Source organism: Cyclospora cayetanensis, unplaced genomic scaffold, assembly GCF_002999335.1.
Source record: "Cyclospora cayetanensis isolate NF1_C8 unplaced genomic scaffold, CcayRef3 CcayRef3_contig_4, whole genome shotgun sequence".
NCBI lineage: Eukaryota > Apicomplexa > Conoidasida > Eucoccidiorida > Eimeriidae > Cyclospora > Cyclospora cayetanensis.
This window is the reverse complement of record NW_020312369.1, coordinates 313,299-334,714: the sequence shown is the minus strand read 5'-3', so window position 1 is coordinate 334,714 and position 21,416 is coordinate 313,299. Positions and strand designations below refer to the sequence as shown.

At 53.7% G+C, this 21,416-nt stretch overlaps 2 protein-coding genes across 2 annotated transcripts; both read left to right on the top strand.

The window, feature by feature from the left end:
• The first annotated feature begins 6,619 nt into the window (after window positions 1–6,619).
• LOC34622974 (ATP-dependent RNA helicase DED1) lies at window positions 6,620–9,190 on the top strand. The gene is made up of 2 exons (XM_026334347.1): window positions 6,620–7,699; window positions 8,174–9,190. The coding sequence occupies exons 1-2, from the start codon at window positions 6,620–6,622 to the stop codon at window positions 9,188–9,190; spliced, it is 2,097 nt and encodes a 698-aa protein (XP_026190132.1).
• Window positions 9,191–14,761: 5,571 nt separating this feature from the next.
• Window positions 14,762–21,052, top strand: LOC34624501. Its single transcript, XM_026334311.1, has 8 exons — window positions 14,762–14,794; window positions 14,945–15,083; window positions 16,392–17,091; window positions 17,242–18,084; window positions 18,232–19,258; window positions 19,325–19,587; window positions 19,735–20,368; window positions 20,864–21,052. Exons 1-8 carry the CDS (start codon window positions 14,762–14,764, stop codon window positions 21,050–21,052), a joined length of 3,828 nt encoding a protein of 1,275 aa, XP_026190096.1.
• Window positions 21,053–21,416: the final 364 nt, after the last annotated feature.

Genomic DNA, 21,416 nt, shown 5'->3' with positions numbered 1-21,416 from the left:
ATGTGAGCTCTCGAAGATGAGGCAGCGACTTCCTCTCATCCAACAAGCATCTTGCTCAAGAGGAGGAAAGATGGCAGCGATGCACGGAGCTGTACCCTCTGAGGCCTCCGGCATTTGCACAAGGTCACACGTAGTATCTCAGTGCACACGGGAATATCCTGCATTTTATAGCATGCGCCTTAAGCCGCTCGTCGAGAACAATCAGATCACATAGCTGATACTATATGTCACTCTCCTGCTAAAGTCGTTGTAAAGACACTCTTCATTCCGGAGATAATAAATGGTTAGAAGGATTTTATTGAGTGACCTTTCGGAAGATAACTTTCCTTTCCTGGTCTCCCCACTGAGGAATTGGGAATGAAAAAAAGAGGGACAGCGAGGGTGCTCGTTCGTGCACTTTCTACGCACTCCAACTATTCACAGGTTATAGCACATAGCATCTAGTACACAGGCGCATAGCGTTGCGTCTGTAGCGAGCTAATGCCACACTGCAATAATTAGGTAATGCGACCAGACAAACTATAGAAGGCCGAGCTATACTGCAATGCTTTCTACTACAACAGCTGTACTTGACTAATAATCAGCAAAGAATCTACTAATTTTAATGTACAGTGCGGTTATCTCGATACAAGAGTACTCACTATTTACTGCGCGTGCCCTAGATGCTGACTGTAGTTAGCTGGGAATGCTCGGAGTGCTTAGGGGCTGCAGCCACGCTCACCTTAGCTGTCTCGTTACCCTTACCCTGTGACCTCTGAGGAGCGCGTGCAGAAAAAGCAGGAGTTCTTTTGAGAAACAATCAACAGCGTTCTATCATATTTGTGAAGTATCTTCCTGCTACTTTAGATAAAGCGTACACTCGGCAACACTGCATGGATCAACGTAGCTACCTGCTCATCCAGTGCCAATGGATGCAGTGGATTGTTAGGTTTTCCTATAACAGTTATCTAATTTTGATCACGTATTGAGGAAAACCAATAATTCAGATTTCTTTGGCAACAGGCTACTGAAAACCCTCTGGCGATAAAAGCTGAAGGTGGCACGAAAGCTGTTGAGGCGGCGTAGGCCGGCCTGAATGTGAAAGCTTTTTCCACAACTGATAGAAAGGCATGATTGGTCAGCTAATAGAAATTTATGCGTGCTTTGCGAAGGCGTTGGGCACCAGAAAAGTATGGCGTCCGTAAGAATGGACAAGCTTCTGAAGCTTTTCTCATCCGGTTGGATACGTACTCCGCTTCGTATCCACGAGATGAAAAGCAAGAATTGCCCCTTGTGGCATGCGAATTGGGCGGGAAAGCAATTTAACGGTAGCTCTATTCACATGTAAAAAGTCACCTTACTGCACAGATTACTACAGTTTGACCCTGCGTACAAGCCCTGATTCAATGGCCTATGCTGAGAGCCGTCCAAAAAACAAGCTCTGAGAGAACCTAATAGGCGGAAGCAGAAAACTCCATCAGTACACTGGTACATTGAGAAATGTTAAAGTTTTGTTACTAGAAAAGCCACAGTGTGAATAAGGAGCTTTTTTGTTATTGGATTTTTCTGGTTTTTCTCAAGCGTCGCATTAGATGGCCGCAGGATAGGCAGAGGCTCAACGACTTGAATAACAGCTGATCGGTACACAAGTGGTAGACTACTTGAGCTTTCTGGAGCAGATGGGCAAACCTTGCGCGCCTTTAACTGAAAGAAGAGCCTCATCGGGATCTAAATCCTCAGGATGTCGGGGCTGTTTCTATCGGCCCTAGCCTACAGACGAACGTGCACCAGAAAAGAAAGCCAGAGGGACCCCGCGTTCTTATGCAGCCCAACTAAACCCCTCGGCAGCGCACCTGCTTTTGTTGTCGAAGAGTTAGTCATGTAATCCGGACCTACAAGCGCTTGCAGCAAGCCGAAAACATTGAACAACGGGACTGTTCCCCGCGGAAGCAGCCTTCTTGAAGGCAACGAAGGCAGACCATGGAAACGGGAAGCCCCCACGGAGGCTGCGGCAGATTGGAGGAAGCCATACAAAAAGAAGCTCCATGTGCGGATCTACACTGTGTCAATTCTGGGCTTACACGATCTCACACTAATGGTCAAGAATTATTGGCAATAATGAACACCAGATGTGCAGTGGATTATTTATGCTGGCAGACAACAGTGAATTGCGATTCGCCTGTCCGCTCCTTAGCACACTCTCTACAATTCAGGCTTGCTGACAGGTGGAAAAACGGAAGGTCTAACAAGGCCACAGCAGCTAAATGAAACTCTAGTAGGAATAGGGACTTATCTGCATTGTCCGAAATGTGTATGCTGGACCCGTGCACCTTGAGTTAATTGTGGCATGGGCACCCCCTGCAAGGAACAGAGGCGGTCACAGCTGTGCGCTTTACGGCTAATAGCTCTACAGTGGTTCGATGGCTTGAATGTCTCCTGCAGTACAGCTGTGCAGCGAAAGGCCGTCACGGCAGCAACAACGTGGTCGCCGACCTGCACTCATGACGCCACAACGATTCATTTGTGCGGCGAACTCGTTATTGTCTGTAAACGTTCACGCCGTTACCAACAGTGCATATTTCGTATGCTTTTACACCCATACATTCGCTATTCTCGCAAATATCCAGAACGGTAAAACGGTGAAGCACGACCATCTTGAAGATGGCCTGCTGCGGTGTTCAATAAAAACCGTTTTTCCGCCGCTTGCACACCCTAACTTCACACCAGACTGCCGTTATGGACACACCACATGATCGTGTTCTTTCGGGCCATAGTGGGATTCACGCTGCAATGGAAAAGGTCGCATAGTTCTTCTAGTGGCCTGGAATGTATTCAGCGGCTGAGGAGTATGCACTCTCATGCGCAGACAGTCAGCAGCTGATGCCGCGCAAACTCTCTTGAGCCAGGCCCTTTGCAGTGAATCCCAATACTTGTGAGGATCTGGACTGATTTGACTACGGAGTTTGGTGTTGGACTGCCGGAGGGCGAGGTGCAGTACAGCGTCTACGTTATTTTAGGCTGACTTAGCAAATGTGCCTTTTCCCCTTTGCTGCTGCTATGTCACGGCCCAAGAAGCCGAAAAACTATTCTCAGCTCCTATCCCACACAGTTACGGATTCGCCAGTAATAGAATCACAGAAAAGGATCCAACGTTTCTCGGTTCGTTCTGACGTGCCTTTATGACCTGTCTGCACTTTCGCCCTGATATGACCAGTGCGATCCTTTTGAAGCGCATGAGCACACAGAGCGCACTACCCACACTCTTATGCACTAGTCTGAGACTCTACTCTTACACAAGCTCTACTGTTTGGCTTGAATTTCCTCCTACACCGAGTGGAATTATAATTCAACAGTACACTCGTACACCCATTGCTCTCTCTCATATCTAGTCTACATTGCAGAGCCCTTCTTCGATCCGCGACTGGACTTGGTGGTACGGGGTCAGCAGCCACCATTCGCAGCTAAGAGCTTCAGAAACCGTTGGCTAGCGCACGTGAATGGATAGGCAAAGCTCATGACGAGCAGAACTACGGAATAAAGATAGGGGATGCCATTTGTATGTCTGAAGCCCGGAAATTTCATGCTGATGCTTTGGCAGGCTCTAGAAAGTGCATCAGAATGTGAGCAGACGAATACGTTTGCGTCCAGGAGGCTAGGAGCACTTATCATCCTCTCAAAGGTATCTATGCTCTTCCTTACTTGCTACCGATTTCCACAAAAGTTGGAGATGCCACAAAACTACCGCTTTTGGCTTCTTAAAGATGCTTCAAAAGTCCCCGAGTTACGCCGCGGACTTTGCTGCGTAGGCAATTCGTTCATGTGGAGATAAGTAATTCAGAGGGAGCTGTAGGGGTGTGAATACTAGGACGCGTTGAGCGGCCAGTAGACGGGAGTTTTAGTGAAGCGGGGAGAATAACGCCAGCCTTCAAGGTTGACGGAAGGGCAGTTGCGCGGTTCGCTGCTTGCAGGATAATTTGCAGCTTTGTCAGACTCACAATGCTAGTTACCATGGATGGTGTTCCTCTCGTTCCTGGGTCATTGTCCTTCTTCAGTTCATGCTCCGCCTGAGAGACTTGCCCTCACCGCTAAACATTGCTTGGAGAGTTTCCGGTTATTATTGTCAAGTTGTTCTCTAGACTCGGAATCACTTATAGGTACTCGTTGGGTAGGTGGGCCTTATATTCTTGCCTATGCCTTACTTGAACCTAAGAACTTGACTGTCCAACAAGGACTGGCGGTCTTTATGTGCACACATTCCTATCTGTGGAGTGAAAAAATTGCTAAACTAGCGCATAATGTATTTCCTCTATACATTGGCTTTCCTTCTTGTAGCGAAATGCTCACACGTATCAGCGTTTCGGCGAGAGCTGAGCCATCGCGCCATTGCAGTCGTATTGGTTTGGTCACTCGTTCGTTGTTCGTTAGTGTTTGTAGCTGTCTTCCCTTCAATTTTTAGTCATACGGGTGCTGCACACATCCACGTCTCTAAGTAACACTGTTTCGCTTCTGTGCCTGCCAGGAAAATGTAGATAGGGGCGAAAACTCTTCTGTTGTCCTGTGTGCAGTTGGTCTGGACGGACCGAGACGAAAGTGAGTGCGTGTGGCTTCAAATGTGAGGTCAAGATGTATGGGACTAAGATACGCTTTACCATTCTCTTACACTAGCGACATTATATTTAGCTTTTTGAAAAAATCTTGACTAAATGGTTTGGCCATTCGTATATTATCTGGTGCACAATACTTCCAACTCGTGCACGAAGGCACAGGGATGCGTGCGTGTGCGCTAGACGCTGGATTTATGCAGTTGCGATTGTATAGAGTGCACAGAGGGCACGGATACACGTAGCCTAGCTGTCCTTCTCCTCCAATGTCAGGCAACCTTTGAGATGCAGGCAGGGGAAATGGGAACTTCTTTTTAAAGACCCACAACAACTGTTCGGTGAGCTTTTATTGAAGCTAGAGTGATCTGTCACCCGAATAAAAATGAAATTTTTCTTTCTGTCAGCTGTAGCTGTAAAAGAGCTTGCACATTAGAGTGTAGGCCAGCTTATGCTGCCCCAACATCGCCAAAGGGGCTTTTCCATGTAGCCTGGTGGCAAAGAAAATCAAAATTTTGATTTACCAATTGGAACTAGACAAATGTGATAGGATAAGGTAAAAGGTCACTGCATTCACTGGCAGTGGGTGAGCGGGAAATAGCTGCACCAGGCAATGCAGCGCTACCAACTCCTACGCCCGATCGAGGGTCGCAGTAAAGCGACATCTCAGTCTAGACCTAATACACCCACTATAACTAGCTTTTGAGTGCTTCCCAGAAAACCCTCCTTCCTCTACACAAGCCCTTTACAGCTGCCGACATTGATAGAGAGTGCCAGATAGGCTGCGCGGAGGTGCACCCTTTATGGACTCTGAGCGTTCGCACGTAGATGCACACAGCGCCTGCCGCACACGCCCGCAGCATTGCGCCTTCATGTAAGGAGCTAGCAAGACTGTGCACTAAATAGAATTTACGGCTAGAGAAGCCAATTGGTAAAGAGTTCCTATACTTGGCTCATTATAACTCCTGTAGTAGAAACTGTTTGTGTAGATAAACCCCCGCCGTAGTGTTGTTGAGCGCTGTGCATGCTCCACTCCAATTAATAAATCGCGTGTGCACCTAGATGCATATAGAATATAAATTGCAAGTTGGAACATGCAAAAGGCTAACCATGCTTGCATTTGCAAGTGGAAGTGCTAGTGCATCTTCAACCTGTGAAGAAAGTAGATATAGAGTTTGTAAATGTACATCGTTCGAGTAAACACAGTAAAGGAAGGCACATCACAGGGGCCTAATGGGAAGCTATAGAGAAGGTCAACTGACAAAAAAGGCTAGCGTTGCTCATGGACTGGATTTGCAGAGAGCAAGAGAATATACTTCTTTTCAACCACATCCTGGTGGATGGCTACTAGACCACGGGGGGGCTGGGTAAAGCAGCCAGAGCACTGTGGGGTTCCTTGTACAAGGGCCTGTGTCCTCCTTTTTAAACGCTAAATGCAGTAAATTGGAGTTTGTTTATTAAACTTAGAATTATAGCATTGTAATGTGTGTATGTGTCTGGGGCGGGTAAACGGGCACCAGCGGCAGCCCCACCACTGTGGGTATTCTGGCACTGCTTCCGGCCGCCAGTTGCAGCAGCAGCAGCAGCTGGTGTATTAGGTGTACGTACATTGCATGTTTGCTGCTGGTGGATGTCTCTGGTTATTGTTTGTTGTTTCTGGCTCTACTGAAAATATTTTTGGCTTCAAACGGTCTTTGGGCCCCCTCAAAGGCTCCTTTGCTTCTGCCTCCCTCGGGCCTGCTCCCCACCGCTGCTGGTACTGCTGCTGCTGCCGCTACTGCAGCTGCTGTTGTTGCAACTGACGCACTGCATCCCCCAATCTCTTGTTTCTCTCGCTTTTAGTGCTTCTTCTCTGGCCTGTCTTGTCGGTGGTCTGACGACGGCATTATTCTCGCGCCGTGCATGCCTTGCCCGTCCCACTCCAAAGCCCTTTGTCCATCCCCGCCTCGCCATATCTAGCCTTCTACTCTCTCTCAGCTTCTTCCCTCCTCCGTGCACCCCCATCTCCGACGCCTAGGTCCAGCGTTTTTCTTCTCTTCAACATGGACGGGGCCCCCGCCTCCTTACCCGCGGCCGCTCAGGCCGACGCGGCACCAGCAAAGTACATCCCTCCTCATCTTCGCAGGCAGCAGCAGCAGCAGCAGCCCAGGGGCCCTGCAGCGGCATCAGCTGTCTCTCCTTCCGGCCCCACAGTTGGTGCATACCCTTCGTACCCCTCGGGTTGCAGTGGGGGAACCCCCATTGGCGGGGGGTTAAGGACTCTTGGCTCGGGAGGCACGCTTAACGGCCGCAGGAATCAGCAGCCAGCTTCCCCTGAGCCAGGGAGCCGCTTCAGTTGCCTGGCAGAGCGCCCTTCTCCATCCAACGATTACAGGGGGCCCCACGGCGACTCGAGGGGGCCCCCAGAGGGCCCCAACACGCGTGGGGGTGCCTCAGCAGGCTGGGGCGGCGGAAGTGGAGGGAGGCCCTTAAGGCCCAGCCAGACGGGTACAGGATGGGATGTCAGAGATGGCAGAATGTACAGGCCGGAGAGGGAGGATGACGTATTCAGCCCTGAGAAGCAGCAGAGCACCGGCATCAAGTTTGATTGCTACGACAAGGTCCCTGTTGAACTGAAGGGGAGAGGGGCGGAACGAATCATTCCCGTCGAGTCCTTTCAGGAAGTCGGATGCAAGTTCTCCCCTCTGCTGATGGAGAACGTTTCGAGGGTGAATTACAACCGGCCAACTCCGATTCAAAAGAACTCCATCCCCACCATCCTTGCGGGCAGGGATCTCATGGCTTGCGCGCAGACGGGGTCGGGAAAGACTGCGGCATTCTTGTATCCCATCATCGCACAGATGCTGCAAATGGGGCCTCCCTCTCTCCCTGCAAGCGAGAGGGGGGGCACCAGCAGCTACAGGCGGAGCGTTTATCCGGTGTGTCTAGTCCTCTCGCCTACTAGAGAGCTCGCCATGCAGATCTACCAAGAAGCGAGGAAGTTTCAGTTCGGCACGGGGATTAGAACCGTTCCCGTTTACGGGGGTTCACAAATCAAGAGACAGCTCATGGACCTTGACGCGGGGTGCGACATCTGCGTAGCTACACCGGGGAGGCTTGCAGATGTGCTTGAAAGACGAAAGGTGAGGGCTTCATGCTTCCCAGTCGTTGTCGTGGTGTTGACCACTCTCCTCCTTCCGCCATATAGCTCTATGATGTCGTCTGTCGCTGCATTTTGAGGTGTCTACGTGTGCGTCTGTTGCTTTGTCTGCGGGTGAATACGAAGTTGTTCCGTATCGACCTCGGGGTGTATATACATATGTGCGCCGTTCTTCTCCTTTGCCTCTTTGCTGCTCCCACGGGCGCTTCCGTTTCGCAGCATGGTTGTCTCTCGGTTGTTGTCGGTTTGGCCCACGTGTCGCATGTTCTTTCATCCTTTGGTGCTAAGATTTCTTTTGTCGTGCCTTTTTTTTCCGCCCCTGCTCTCCGTCTGTTGTTGGGTTTCCCCGCGTGTTAGGCCTGCCGCTTGTGTGTTGTTTCTGATGCTTCAGATGTGTTCCGCAGTTGGTTTTATCGGTACCTGCGTGTTCATAGTGTATGTGTAATCGTCTGCGCAGATCCGTTTGGCATTGGTTCGCTACTTGGTGTTAGATGAGGCGGACAGAATGCTGGATATGGGGTTCCTCCCGCAAATCAATTCGATCGTTGATGACTTCGACTTACCTCCCTGTCCCTCTGGTGTCTCTGCTGTCGCGGGAGAGGGGCCAGTACAGGGCAGACAGACCATCATGTTTTCAGCAACCTTCCCAAGAGAAATTCAGATGCTTGCAAAGGACTTCATGAACGATTATATCTACCTGGCTGTGGGGCGGGTTGGCAGCACAAATGAATTCATACGGCAACGTCTTCTGTACGCCGACGAAGATCAGAAGATCAAGTTGCTGGTGAATCTTCTGAGGGAGTCGGAGAAGGGCTTGGTGATCGTCTTCGTCGAGACGAAGAAAAAAGCAGACATGATCGAGGACTACCTCCTAAACGAAACTTTTCCCGCTATTTCCATCCACGGAGACAGAACACAGGAAGAGAGGGAGGACGCCTTGAGGCACTTCAAGTCAGGGCACCGCCCCATTCTCGTTGCGACAGATGTAGCGGCAAGGGGTTTAGATATCTCTAATGTTAAGCATGTTATCAACTACGATCTCCCCTCTAACATAGACGACTACGTGCACCGCATTGGCCGTACTGGCAGGGCGGGGAATCTGGGGTTAGCCACGTCGTTTGTGAACGAACAAAACAGGCCCATCCTCCGCGATCTCCTGCACCTGTTAGAAGAAGCCAATCAAGAGATTCCCAGCTTCTTGCATCCCCTGGTGGTCTCCTGCACCTCCTCATCCATGAGGCTGGGGGGCAGAGGAGGATTCGGCAGAATGGGAGGGGGTAGCAGCCGCATGGGGGGCTCTAGTGGCACTTTCGGGAACAGAGCAGCAGGCTCTTACTCCATTGGGGGGGGGGGGAGGATGACAGGCCCTTCAGATTGGAGATCTGACGGGGGACCAGGGAGGCCTACTGGGTTTTCCGCAGGCATTGGTTTTGCTGCAGAGCGCAGCTCAGGGCCGGCTAGGGACGCTTGGTGATTCCGTGCTGTCTCCTTTACACTGCCTCTGAGTGTTCTAAGGTGCATGCATTGGCATATATTTGGTTGTGTATTGCCACCGTCTGGACGACAGTGGCTGCTCGGGTCTGTCTCGTTTTGTTTCTCCTTTTCCGTCGAGAAGTTGGGGGGAGGCGGAGGGGGGCAGAAGGGGGAAAACGCTTCATGTGTATACATATCATATATGTGTATATTGCGCAAGGTGCATACCTGCATGCGTCTGTGTAGTGTATATGCATATATACAGGTGTTATGTACACATATAGGTTTGAAGCCACACTCATATTCGTATGTACGTGAATACCGCGGTATACATATGACAGGCTCTCCCTGATTGTACCACACTACCCACGGTTTGTATGACTGAACCCAACAGGCAGATCAGTTAGAAGCAGGCGGATAGACCATCGGGGCACGCATGCATCTTGGAACAGCAGCGAGAAACGCCTCCATACAAACAAAAAAAACTGTCAGTTCCAGCGGGGGCTGCGTCTGCTGTGGGCAGCGCGTGGTTCCCCGATTCTCTTGAAATCTTGTTGGATATGTTCCTAGTTCGCGAAGGGAACATAGTTCTAGTAGCTAGGGGCTACGTTTGCACCATGAGTGTCTGCACTTTTCCCTTCATCCGCGTGTGGAAGGTAATACTTTGCCACCTCGCTTGTTTGAATGTGTGGGCGCCTGCCCTTTTGGCTCGGTACAAGAAAAGATGGTCGAGTTTACACTTTTCTTTGTCTAGTTGCGTAGTCTTTCTCCTTAGCTCTCTCAATCACCTAGTGGAACTGCTAGAGCGGGGAGCGCCCTTTTTCATTTGCATGCGGACAGGTGGTAGACGTGGTCGTGAGAGTTGACTAGGGTAATCTCGCTGTAGGGCTGAACGAACGTCGCATGGGTAGGGAGAGAAATGAGTAACGTGTGCTACGGCGGTCTCGACAGTTCTGGTGTATTCATCTCCGCTCCTTGTCGGTCGGCCGAAGCTAATTGTCGGGGCAAAGTTTCTTGCTAATCTGTTTTAACTGCACGCAGAAACTAACTGTCCCTTTTGTGTCGGAACACAAAAATGTATAGGGGCTGTGAGGCAGTGTCTGTCCTAGGAAGGCCTTGAGCACCAAAACCTGAGGCGAAAAAACGAAATGCTTCGAAAAGCCTCTTCCTCCTCTTGCCTTTACCCATAGAGTTCCGGAAAGAGAGGGGAAGCACAGCTGAGATGGGCATTGCCGCGTGCACTGATTACTCTGAGCAGTCGAATCCATTTGCACTTGGCAACTTCGCGCACAGAAACACAGCGTAAGCGCTTATGGCAATTGGTTATACGAAGTTTGCAACAAAAGGCAGATACTGACGGCGAAGCCGAAAATGCGGCCTTAACTAATTCTTACTCGAGTGTAACGCGTGTAGGAAAAGTGCAAATGTGTAGTTTAGCCCGCTCAAGAAGCCTCTACCAGCATACACGCCTTCCCTACTTCCTCTTATCAAAACACCGCAGGTCTGGCGATCCCAACAGGGCACACCTAAAACTATATCTTTCAGTATCGCATGTGTAGAAAAGGGGAAGCCATGTAGCTAAAGTGCATACTGTCATACTCTTCGACAAACTCTAGCGACAGGTTGACGTGGAGACTCTACTATGGTCATCCACACACACCAAATTTTGATTCCTAGACCCGATTGTGCTGTGGTGAAGCGACACCCACTGGCTAGTAGAGTGCTTCTGCAGAACATATCCTGTTTAAAAAGTGTGGAAAGAAGATGGAACGGGCATTGCTCCTGCTGAAGAAGGACAATGACCCAGGAACGAGAGGAACACCATCCATGGTAACTAGCATTGTGAGTCTGACAAAGCTGCGGATTCTCCCGCAAGCAGCGAACCGCGCAACTGCCCTTCCGTCAACCTTCAAGGCTGGCGTTATTCTCCCAGCTTCACTAAAACTCCCGTCTACTGGCCGCTCAACGCGTCCTAGAATTCACACCCCTACAGCTCCCTCTGGATTACTTATCTCCACATGAATGAATTGCCTACGCAGCAAAGTCCGCGGCGTAACTCGGGGACTTTTGAAGCATCTTTAAGAAGCCAAAAGCGGTAGTTTGTGGCATCTCCAACTTTTGTGGAAATCGGTAGCAAGTAAGGAAGAGCATAGATACCTTTGAGAGGATGATAAGTGCTCCTAGTCTCCTGGACGCAAACGTATTCGTCTGCTCACATTCTGATGCACTTTCTAGAGCCTGCCAAAGCATCAGCATGAAATTTCCGGGCTTCAGACATACGAATGGCATCCCCTATCTTTATTCCGTAGTTCTGCTCGTCATGAGCTTTGCCTATCCATTCACGTGCACTAGCCAACGGTTTCTGAAGCTCTTAGCTGCGAATGGTGGCTGCTGACCCCGTACCACCAAGTCCAGTCGCGGATCGAAGAAGGGCTCTGCAATGTAGACTAGATATGAGAGAGAGCAATGGGTGTACGAGTGTACTGTTGAATTATAATTCCACTCGGTGTAGGAGGAAATTCAAGCCAAACAGTAGAGCTTGTGTAAGAGTAGAGTCTCAGACTAGTGCATAAGAGTGCGGGTAGTGCGCTCTGTGTGCTCATGCGCTTCAAAAGGATCGCACTGGTCATATCAGGGTGAAAGTGCAGACAGGTCATAAAGGCACGTCAGAACGAACCGAGAAACGTTGGATCCTTTTCCGTGATTCTATTACTGGCGAATCCGTAACTGTGTGGGATAGGAGCTGAGAATAGTTTTTTTGGCTTCTTGGGCCGTGACATAGCAGCAGCAAAGGGGAAAAGGCACATTTGCTGAGTCAGCCTAAAATAACGTAGACGCTGTACTGCACCTCGCCCTCCGGCAGTCCAACGCCAAACTCCTTAGTCAAATCAGTCCAAATCCTCACAAGTATTGATTTTTACTGCAAAGGGCCTGGCTCAAGAGAGTTTGCGCGGCATCAGCTGCTGACTGTCTGCGCATGAGAGTGCATACTCCTCAGCCGCTGAATACATTCCAGGCCACTAGAAGAACTATGCGACCTTTTCCATTGCAGCGTGAATCCCACTATAGCCCGAAAGAACATGATCATGTGGTGTGTCCATAACGGCAGTCCGGTGTGAAGTTAGGGTGTGCAAGCGGCGGAAAAACGGTTTTTATTGAACACCGCAGCAGGCCATCCTCAAGATGGTCGTGCTTCACCGTTTTACCGTTCTGGATATTTGCGAGAATAGCGAATGTATGGGTGTAAAAGCATACGAAATATGCAATGTTGGTAACGGCGTGAACGTTTACAGACGATAACGAGTTCGCTGCACAAGTGAATCGTTGTGGCGTCATGAGTGCAGGTCGGCGACCATGTTGTTGCTGCCGTGACGGCCTTTTGCTGCACAGCTGTACTGCAGGAGACATCCAAGCTGAAGAAACCCCGTGGGGCCATCAATGTCTGAAAACACATTCATAAGGTCCAGTTACGACTGTGAGGTGGACTAAGCAGTAAAAAAAATTCCACATAAATAGGGCCAATATTTTTTCAAGGCCCACAACGGTGCACAGAGTGCTTATTTCTGCAGTGGGTACTGGTGCTCAGTTTCGTTGATACAATGAGAACATGCAATAGTTTGGTGTTATCAGAGGAATGGTACGCCATTGGGAGGGGGGAAAAGACACTGATTTGGAACGCACTAGTGTAGTAGGATGGTCTACACTGGTGGTGGCGTTCTAGCACCCGTCAACATCCATGAGGCTTAGGAACTGCGTTACGGAGCTGAAGGATGGCAATTCTGTTTTGCTTCCTCAGATGACAAAAAGCCTCTTTATATCCGGTGTTCAGAAACGCCAAGAATTGCTGAGCATTAGCGTATGCTTGTGTTCTCGCGGAGTCGACCTATGGACGAGCCTCATCTGTGGTTCTACCCTCTGCAGCTCCCTTCACTGCACCCCAGCCTGCAAGGGGACTTTTCGTTTCTGTTGTCCGCCCTCGCTCTTTGCCAAACAACCTGCCACTGTGTGAAAATAGTCCCATGTATAAGGTTTCAGGGGTTTCTGCATGCGCTTGAAGGTCTTAAAGATGCTTCAAACTCACAGAAGAAAAGCAAGTGCAATGCCTGGAGGCGGGCCAGGGTTGCATAGGAACGCGTGTTTCCTCTGGCTTTCTTCTTTCATTCACTTTCAAATGTAGGCTAGGGCTTGTTGACACAGCCCCGACAGAAGTACATTCCCCGGAACAACTTAGTTGGGGGGTTACAGTAGGCTAGGGCCGCTTGATGCGGCCCCCATGTTCAGAGATTGTCAATCCCGATTGCGCTCTTCCTTTTCATTCTGACACTCAGGGATCGAGTTACTCTGCTTCTGAAATCTTAGGAGTTCTTCCTTGTGTGGAGGACCGACCAGCGGTTGTTTAGTTGCTGCCCATCCTATGACCAACTGAGGTCATGATTGAGACAGGGCTCATACAATCCACTGATAAGGCAGTTCTCCTCTACATTGTGGCTTTCACGAACAGAAATATACATCTATCAATATACTGAGCTGTTCTTAGAGCAACCCTGCTCTACCTTTATTTTCCGAAGACTTACTGTTGAGCAGTTCCCGGCATGAGCCGCTGCGCTAGGGCTTGCATGAAGGCTTGAAATGTAGTATTCCCTGCAGGCAGACGAATCCCTCTCTAAGAAAAGAGTGAGCATTTAAGTGCATCTCCCTCCTAGTAGTATGCATCAAGGAGCACTTGTTTAGCTTCATTTAAAAACGACTAAAAGAGGAATCGCGCCAATGGCTGATGAGATCTTCGACTACTTGCGGACCCTTACGGCCATTGTGTTTGTCGGGAAAACTTCGACGACACATCCATATATATTTTTACGACTGACCAACCATGCCTTTCTAGTATATATCAAATCCTCCGCTCACATCTGCTTGAGGCTTGCCACCCCAGTGACTTTTTGCCACCGTCGACTTCCACGCCGGAGGGCTCTTAACGCTGGACAGTTGTCAAAAAATATCAAATAGTTGGATCGACAAATCCTTGATCAAAGCTAGAATTCTGTCCCAGGGAAGCTTGACATTTCACTGCATTCATTGATAGTAGATAAACGGGGAAGAGCTCCTTCAAGCCATGCGGTGGTGCTCTTAACTGTAAAGCTTCATCTACGTCTCTGTAAGTAGGCATCAACCCAAACGCAGTAGAACCTGAATACAACGCCACTGAATCCCTTCCCCAAAACATTGCGCCTTTCCCTGCGCGCGCCCCTCAGGGTTACCACCATCAGGGGAGAGGGGCAACTGAGATGCGCGGCTGCAGCCTCTGGGCGCTCCGAGCACTCACCGCTAATTGCACAAAGCATCGAGCGAACATTCACAAACCATTGCGTCTTCTGTATAGAGCCAACAGTACTGAAACGCTAATTAAGATATGCGAACAGACGACCAATTCTTCAATTCTTAACTAATTCCTAGTTAGGCCTATCTTGTGTAGTAGAAAGCGTGCAACTTAGCCTGGTACAGCCGTTGGACCGCCCTGGTATATGCAACTGCTCCATGAACAAAACATGATTATCTTATTCTATGGGCTGGACAAATGGCTGATCACGCTGTTTACCTTGGCGTTCAGGTGTATTGCTGCGCCGAACCAATCGCAGGGTGGGTGGTGGTTGCTGGTGGGGTCGCTTGGCAGGGTGCCTCAGTCGGCTGCAGGTTTTGGGTGTTTTTGTGCGTTAGACCCTAATGTATGCCTTAAGAAAACTAAATAATGTGCATTTAGCGGCTTGTTAAAGCGGAAGAGGGGGAAAGCGCAGCGGAAAATACAAATGAAGAGGAAGAGCGCTCAGACAGGGCGAAGCAGCCATGTACGCGCTGTGCGGCGAAGAGTGAAGGGGATGCAGGGAGGGCCTTCTTCCCTAGTTTCATGTCTCCTTCTGCTTCATTCCTATCTCATTGGTTTTTATTTAACTCACAGAGGAACTACTTGGCTGATAGGCAGCTTCTTTCTCTTACCTTTCCCATTCCCCCCTCCCTTCACTCCCACTAAACCCATATCCTAGCCTTCCCTCTGCTGGTTTCTTGCTCCCGCTGCAGCCATCCCCTGTTCCTGTGGTTCGTTCCGTCCTCTTTCTTCTGCTATTGTTGCCTATTTGAATATCAAGGGGACGGGATCAGTCCCTTCTTGTTCTCAATAGCCAAGGAAGAGAGGAACTGTTTCACCAGCTGAGACAACCACAGGGAGAGGACTCGCTCCCGTGACATCGTGGCTGTCTTCACTCGTATGCGCACCTCTCTCTCCCCTTCCGTTCACTTTTACGCATTTACAATTCACTTTTGTCTCTTTATGCAGCAAAAGAACCCTCGATTGCCCGGGCGTCTGTACACCTCGCTCACCCCGGCGAACCGCTATTGGCAAGAGGCCTCCACCCCCGTCCACAGGGCCCCTCTTCTACTTCCCTGTCTTCTGTCCTGCTTAAATGCCCTCATCTTGTCGTTTAATGCGATTTAAAAGCTAACTCCCCGGCCGTCTCCCTCAGAGACAGCAGCAACTGCACCGCTCGCTACCCCTGGGGGAGCTTGCCGTCTGGCCCGTCTTCCAGAAATAGAAGGGGCCCCAGCCCCCCGAGGACGCATCCCGTTATTCATGGTTGCAGACGAGGAACCGTATCTCGTCCCCCCTCCAGGCAGAGGGGATCTCCCCTTCTTTGCAGCCGCTCTACGCGCACAGCCCGTAGGTGGGCCCCTCTCCCTTCCGCCCGTCCACTCAACGCAGCAGCCTGGGGGCCCCCCGTCGGCTGTATTCCTGAGGGAGCCTTTTGTCTCAATGGCCTAGCAGGCACCTCACTCTGCGCCTGCTCTCTCTCCGATTTCCGCTGCAGCTCCGCTCGTCGTCGGCAGCCCCTGCGTTCTACACGCAACGATGGCACAGCAGCAAGAGGCTCAGCAGACTGCTGCAGCAGCCGAAAAAGCAGCTTTTGCGGGGAGCGCCAATGTGGAGGCGTTGTCCTCTTCCATGCTGGAGGGGGGGTGGCTGGAAACTCTGAAGGAGACTGTCGCTTCTTCCTCCCCCTGCACGGTGGGCGTCTCGTCCTCCTCTCCCAAGGCTGCTGCTGACGCGGAGGGGGGGCCCCCTTCTTCGGAAGAAGTCAGCAGTGCACGCAACGATTCCCCGAAGAAAGGCGCCTCCACGGATCGCCCCCCCCCCTCGCTCTTCGGCTCCCTGGTAGACAGCCCCTTTCTCGGATCTGTTGCTGCGGAGGTCCTCAACCAATTCGTCATAGACAGTGCCTCTCTAAGAACGGACGCAGCGACTTCCGACTCCGCAGCGAACAGGAGGGCGTCCTCCTGCTGCAGCCAAACGCAGGGGACTGCCTCGGCATCCTCGGCAGACGAGGCTTTGCCGCCCGCCTGCCCCTCTCCCACTCTGCGGGAAAGGGGAGCGGAGGCTTTGCCCATCGGCAGCGGGGCGAAGCCTTCGCTGGAGGCTCCCGGGAAAGACACGGCGCTGGCTCTGGCGGCTCTGAACTCGTCGACGCCGCTTGGGGGCCTGCCTCCCACTGCAGCAGCTGCTGCTGCTCCCCACGACGCTGCCGCTGCTTCCTGCAAGGGCGGCGCCGGCGAGAAGGGCCCTCTCGAGGCGACGCAGGCAGTCTTGGCGGAGCTGATGGAGGGGCTCCGACTGGGATGCAGCAGCAGTACCCAGGAGGGGGCAATCCAGGGGCCCTCCTCTTCCGCCGCTGCCTCCGTCGCCGCTCATTTGGTGAAGATCAGGAAGGCGCAGACCATGGCAGAGTTGAGCTCCTACATCGCCGTCTTCCAGGGGGCCCTCCCAGCCGTTTGCGGAGGGGGCCCCCTCACTGCCAGCAAGTGCGAGGCCCTCCTGAGAGCCTTGGACCTTGTCTGCGCATCGCCTCCGTCTGCACTCGTGCGAACAACAACGGCAGCGCCACCGCTCCTTCAGACTTCTCGACCAGTGGATGGCATCTCGAGAAGCAACAGCAACAGCAGCAACAGCAACAACGGCGAGGGGCCCCCCGCACGCGTCTGCGACGCGCTGGAGGGCCTTGTTCGTGGCAGCGCGAGCAGCGGCAACGGCAACGGCGTCTGCCCGCCTCCGCCGCAGGGGCCCCTAGGGGCCCCTGCGGCGGAGGCGGGCACCATGCGGTATCCCCCTGACGGCTTAGAGGCTCAGCAGCTCATGTGCTTCAGGCTGCTGGAGGCTCTAAGTGTCTTGCACTCCTCGTTTGGGCAGCGGGGGAGAGCCGCGTCTCCGCAAAGTGCGTCGCCTGTGTACGCGTACCACCAGGGAGTTATTTTAGCGGCAAAAGCCTCGCGTCAGTTATTCGTTTACCTGCATGTCGTCTTGGGGAAACTGCTGCTGCACGCTGTGCATGCGGTCCCTTCGTTGCTGCTGGCGGCTGCGACTGAGGGGGCCCTCGTGGTGCCAGCCGAGAGGCCGCTGACCCTCCTGAGGGGGGCCCCCCCACAGGCTATCGAAGAGGCCTTTGCTGCGCTGCAGACACTCTACGAGGCAGCGAATCCGGGGGCCCCTTCTGCTCGCACTAGCCAGCGAACTGCGGCTGCAGACGCAGCAAGAACCGAGGGTCCTGCTGCTGCTGCTGCTGCCGCAGCTGCCGCTGCAGGGGGCCTCCGCAGCAGACGCCTGGGGGATGTCGCCAGGAGCCAAGGGGGAGCGGATGCAGCAGCAGCCTCCGCGACTGCAACTCCCGTGCCGTCTCTTTTGTGCAGCCCCACAATCCGCTTTCTTGGATCTTCCGAGCAGGAAGGGGGCTTAGAGGGGTACGCAGTGCGAGGCTTCCCGGGAGGCACCGGTCTAGAGCCCGTCTGTGGGCCCCCCCTGCCACCCGCAGCCAAGGGGGGGGCCCCCCCGGGGGGCGCCCCCCCTCTGAGTCTGCAGAGGCATGCCCAGTCGACGGCTGCGGAGAAGGCGGGCGCGATCGCAGCCGCCTCGGCGGTTCTGAAGGTCCTAGGGGCCCCTTGCCTCCTTGACGGCTACGCGTCTGCTGCTGCTGGAGCGCCTCTTTCCCCCCAGCAGCTGCAGCAGAGCGGCGCTGCAGCAGCGAAGGGGCCCGCTGCCTTCTCGCTCTCCGGCCTCCTAGAGTCCCCTCTGGGGGCCCTCAAGGAGGAGCCTGGGGGCCCCCTCGCCTCCCCCGCCGCGAGCTCTCTGTGGGGGCCCCTCGGATCCTTGGCGTCTTCGCCGGAAGCCTCGAACTTCGCGGAGCCTTTGGAGCCGGCGTGCTGCTCCTCTTCGGGGCCTCCTGGGGGCCCCCCGTCCCCTTCTGGGGGCCCTAATGTGTCGTTCGACGCGACGCACAACCGCTGGATTGCGTTTTGGAGGTCGCAGGGGCGAAGCCACAGCAAGAGCTTCAGCTGCGCGAAGTACGGGGGTCGGGAGGCGGCGAGACTGCAGGCTCTTGGGTTCAGGAGACAGCTGCAGGAGACGGCTGCGGGAGAGGGGTGCGCGGGAGCCTCGGCTGCAGCGACGGACATACAGAGCGTCCTCGCCGGGCTGAATATGTGCCAGAGCCAAAAGGACGCTCTCGCCGCTCTTCAGCAGCCGCTGCTGCTGCGGCAGAGCGGGGGGGGGGGGGGGCCCCAGAGCTTCCTGGGGGCCCTTGGGGGGAGTGCCATGTGCCCTGGAGTCGATCCACGAGACGCGGCGCACAGCGGCCTTTCTGGAGAAGAGGCCTTAAAGGCTCTCTCGCTTCTGCAGGAGCTGCGGAGTGGCAGTACAGGCCCCACGACTGCGGGGGGGGGGGCCCCCCCCCGCAAGCCGAAGGCGAAGCGAGTGGGAGGAGGAGGAGTCACCCGAGTGGACGGGGGCGGGGTGCCCGTACGCCAGTGGGCAGTTATGGGCAGGGGCCCCACTGGGAGGACCCGCACCTCAAGTGCGCGGGCGAAAAGTGCTCCGAATACTCCTGGGGGGCCCCGTAGGTTGGATGGCGTTGGTGTTGCTGCAGCGGAAGAGTTGCGCTGTCTGGGTCGGAACACCAGCAGCAGTGGCGCTAGCAGCGGCTACGGCACGGAGGCGCCTGCGCTCCCGTCGCCTTTGCAGGGGGCTGAGTCTCAGTGGGCGCCCCCCCCTCCCTCGCCCTCTCCTTCGCCTCCTCACCAGCACCAGCACTCGCACTCGCAGCAGCAGATGCGGCTTCGTGTCGTGTCTGGGAGTATCACTTTTGACAGGAGCCAGAACCGCTTCATGGCGCAGTGGAAGACTAGCGACGGCTGCAAGCACAGCAAATCGTTCTACATCAAGAACTTCAGCAGCGTGGAGGAGGCACAACTGAACGCTCTGAGATTCAAAGAGAATCTTCTTGCGGAGCGAGACAGCGAGCGGTCCGCAGCAGCAGCGGGAATTGCGGCGGCAGCAGCCCAGTCCTCTGCCAGGGGAGGAGGCAAGCAGCGAGGGGGGGCGAGCGCCGTCTCGAAGAGCCCCCTGGATAGCTCTGGCAGCCATGGCGGCTCTTGGAGGGGTGGTGAGGGGCCCCTGATTCCCCAAGGGAGGGAGGGAGGCAGCGCCCACAGGGGCCCCTCCTCCGGACAAGGCAGCAGGTCGAATGACGGGGGCCCTCACGGCGGGGGGGGGGCCCCTGCCATGCATGAAGCTCTCGAGTGCATCCTTTCCCGCTCCATTCAGTCTTGTCTAGAAGAGGAGGCAGCAGATGGAAGCACCCTAGACAAGTCCATGGTAGGGGGGTCCTCCTCCCTCGTGGATTCCATCAAAGCCGCAGTTGCTGCTGCCGCAGCGAGCGCGACAGAGACGGATGAAAACTGTGCAGGGCCGTCTCAAGCTCTAAGTGCGAGCATGTGGGAGGAGGCAGGGGGGGGATCATCCACTAAGGAGAGTGGAGGGCCCTCACAACACGCGGGAGGGGGGTCTTGCAATGGCAGCAAGATATCGCCGCAGGGGATCAGTGCAAAGCGGTGCAGGCAGCAGGCAGTTGCCGCTGCTACTGCTGCGGCGGCGGCAGCGGCTCCCTCCTCCTTTGCTCCCTCTCCAGAACCCCATTACAAAAGGTTGAAGCACTTGTTGAGTGCTGCAGTTGCGCCTTCCTCGCCTTCCTGCAACATGCCAACGCTGTTAGCCAGGGGAAGAGAAGGAGAAGCTCCCAAAGTTGCTCCCGCCAGCGTCGTCGGGCTGCAGCAACAGGCTTCTCTCCAGGACGCTGCAGCAGCAGGAGCAGCAGCTCTCGAGGAAGGCTCAGCAGCAGCAACAGCCAACGGGAAGCTAAACAAAGCCTCCTGCGCTTAGCGAAAAGGTACACAATGCGGCACATTCTTAGGTGCGAGCAGCACCGGCCCTCGCCCTCTTCGTTTTGGCAGCTCTGGGAAGCTGTGGGCTGTGCAGCACAGTCAGTGGAAGATAATACACCTTTTCTTGGGGGCATTAAAGAGGGATCGGAACGAGTCCCAGTAGTAGAGCATGCTTTAGAAGGTGTGTGCACGATGATAAAGACGCATGCAAACGCATGCTTCAACACCCCCAGTTCTCCCCCTACGTGTCACTGGTTTTGCAAGTCTGTATAATTCATACGCATAATTCTGCAGCTGCCTCCGGGGCAGCAGCACGCAACTCACTAGAATCCGCTTGACGAGTCTTGCATGCAGACAAAAATGCATGCGCTGCAAAGGGTCAATCACTGTCTCGTCCTCCTCTCCCCGCCCGTCGTGGCTTTAGGGAGGGATTGGGGGTTGCGAGGCATCCTTGCGGGGACCCTTCCTACTTCTTGACTCTGAGAGTGTTTACGGCTCCCTGTCAAACAAACTGAAAAGCAATTCTACCTACCCTCCGTCACAAGTAGCTACGCAGTACCAACTAGCGTGGACCCTACAGCTCTACACCCCCTATAGGGGGGACCCCACGTAGTGTGCGCGGATCCCGCCCCCTAGGCCACCTCCAAGGGCCCCCCCGGGGCCCCCCCCAAGCCCAAAAAGAGAGTTTTTTTTAACGGACTGGCACCGCCGCATGCAAAGGGGACTTCACGGCGACAGTGTCTGCAGAGAGTCATTGCATACGTACACCCCTCCAGGGGGCCCCTTTCGGCGGTTGAATATTGCACGGGCCGTCCAAGAGCCAACGGCAACACCACATTCGCCGCAAATCCTCAGAGTCTCTCCAACACTGTCTAAAATGCATCTGCTGCCTGTGGGGGGCCCCTATTGGGCCCCGTGTGTTTGTTTTGCCCCTGAAAAGGGTAGCTTTACTTTTTGCCGCTAGAACTGTACCCTCC

Bases quoted from the DNA above. Each gene is read 5' to 3' on its own strand.
- LOC34622974 (XM_026334347.1), top strand. From the start codon at position 6,620: ATGGACGGGGCCCCCGCCTCCTTACCCGCGGCCGCTCAGGCCGACGCG. The intron at 7,700-8,173 runs GTGAGGGCTTCA...TCGTCTGCGCAG, and splicing joins ATGTGCTTGAAAGACGAAAG to ATCCGTTTGGCATTGGTTCG.
- LOC34624501 (XM_026334311.1), top strand. From the start codon at position 14,762: ATGGCTGATCACGCTGTTTACCTTGGCGTTCAG. The intron at 14,795-14,944 runs GTGTATTGCTGC...ATGTGCATTTAG, and splicing joins CTGTTTACCTTGGCGTTCAG to CGGCTTGTTAAAGCGGAAGA. The intron at 19,588-19,734 runs GCGAGGGGGGGC...CGGACAAGGCAG, and splicing joins GCCAGGGGAGGAGGCAAGCA to CAGGTCGAATGACGGGGGCC.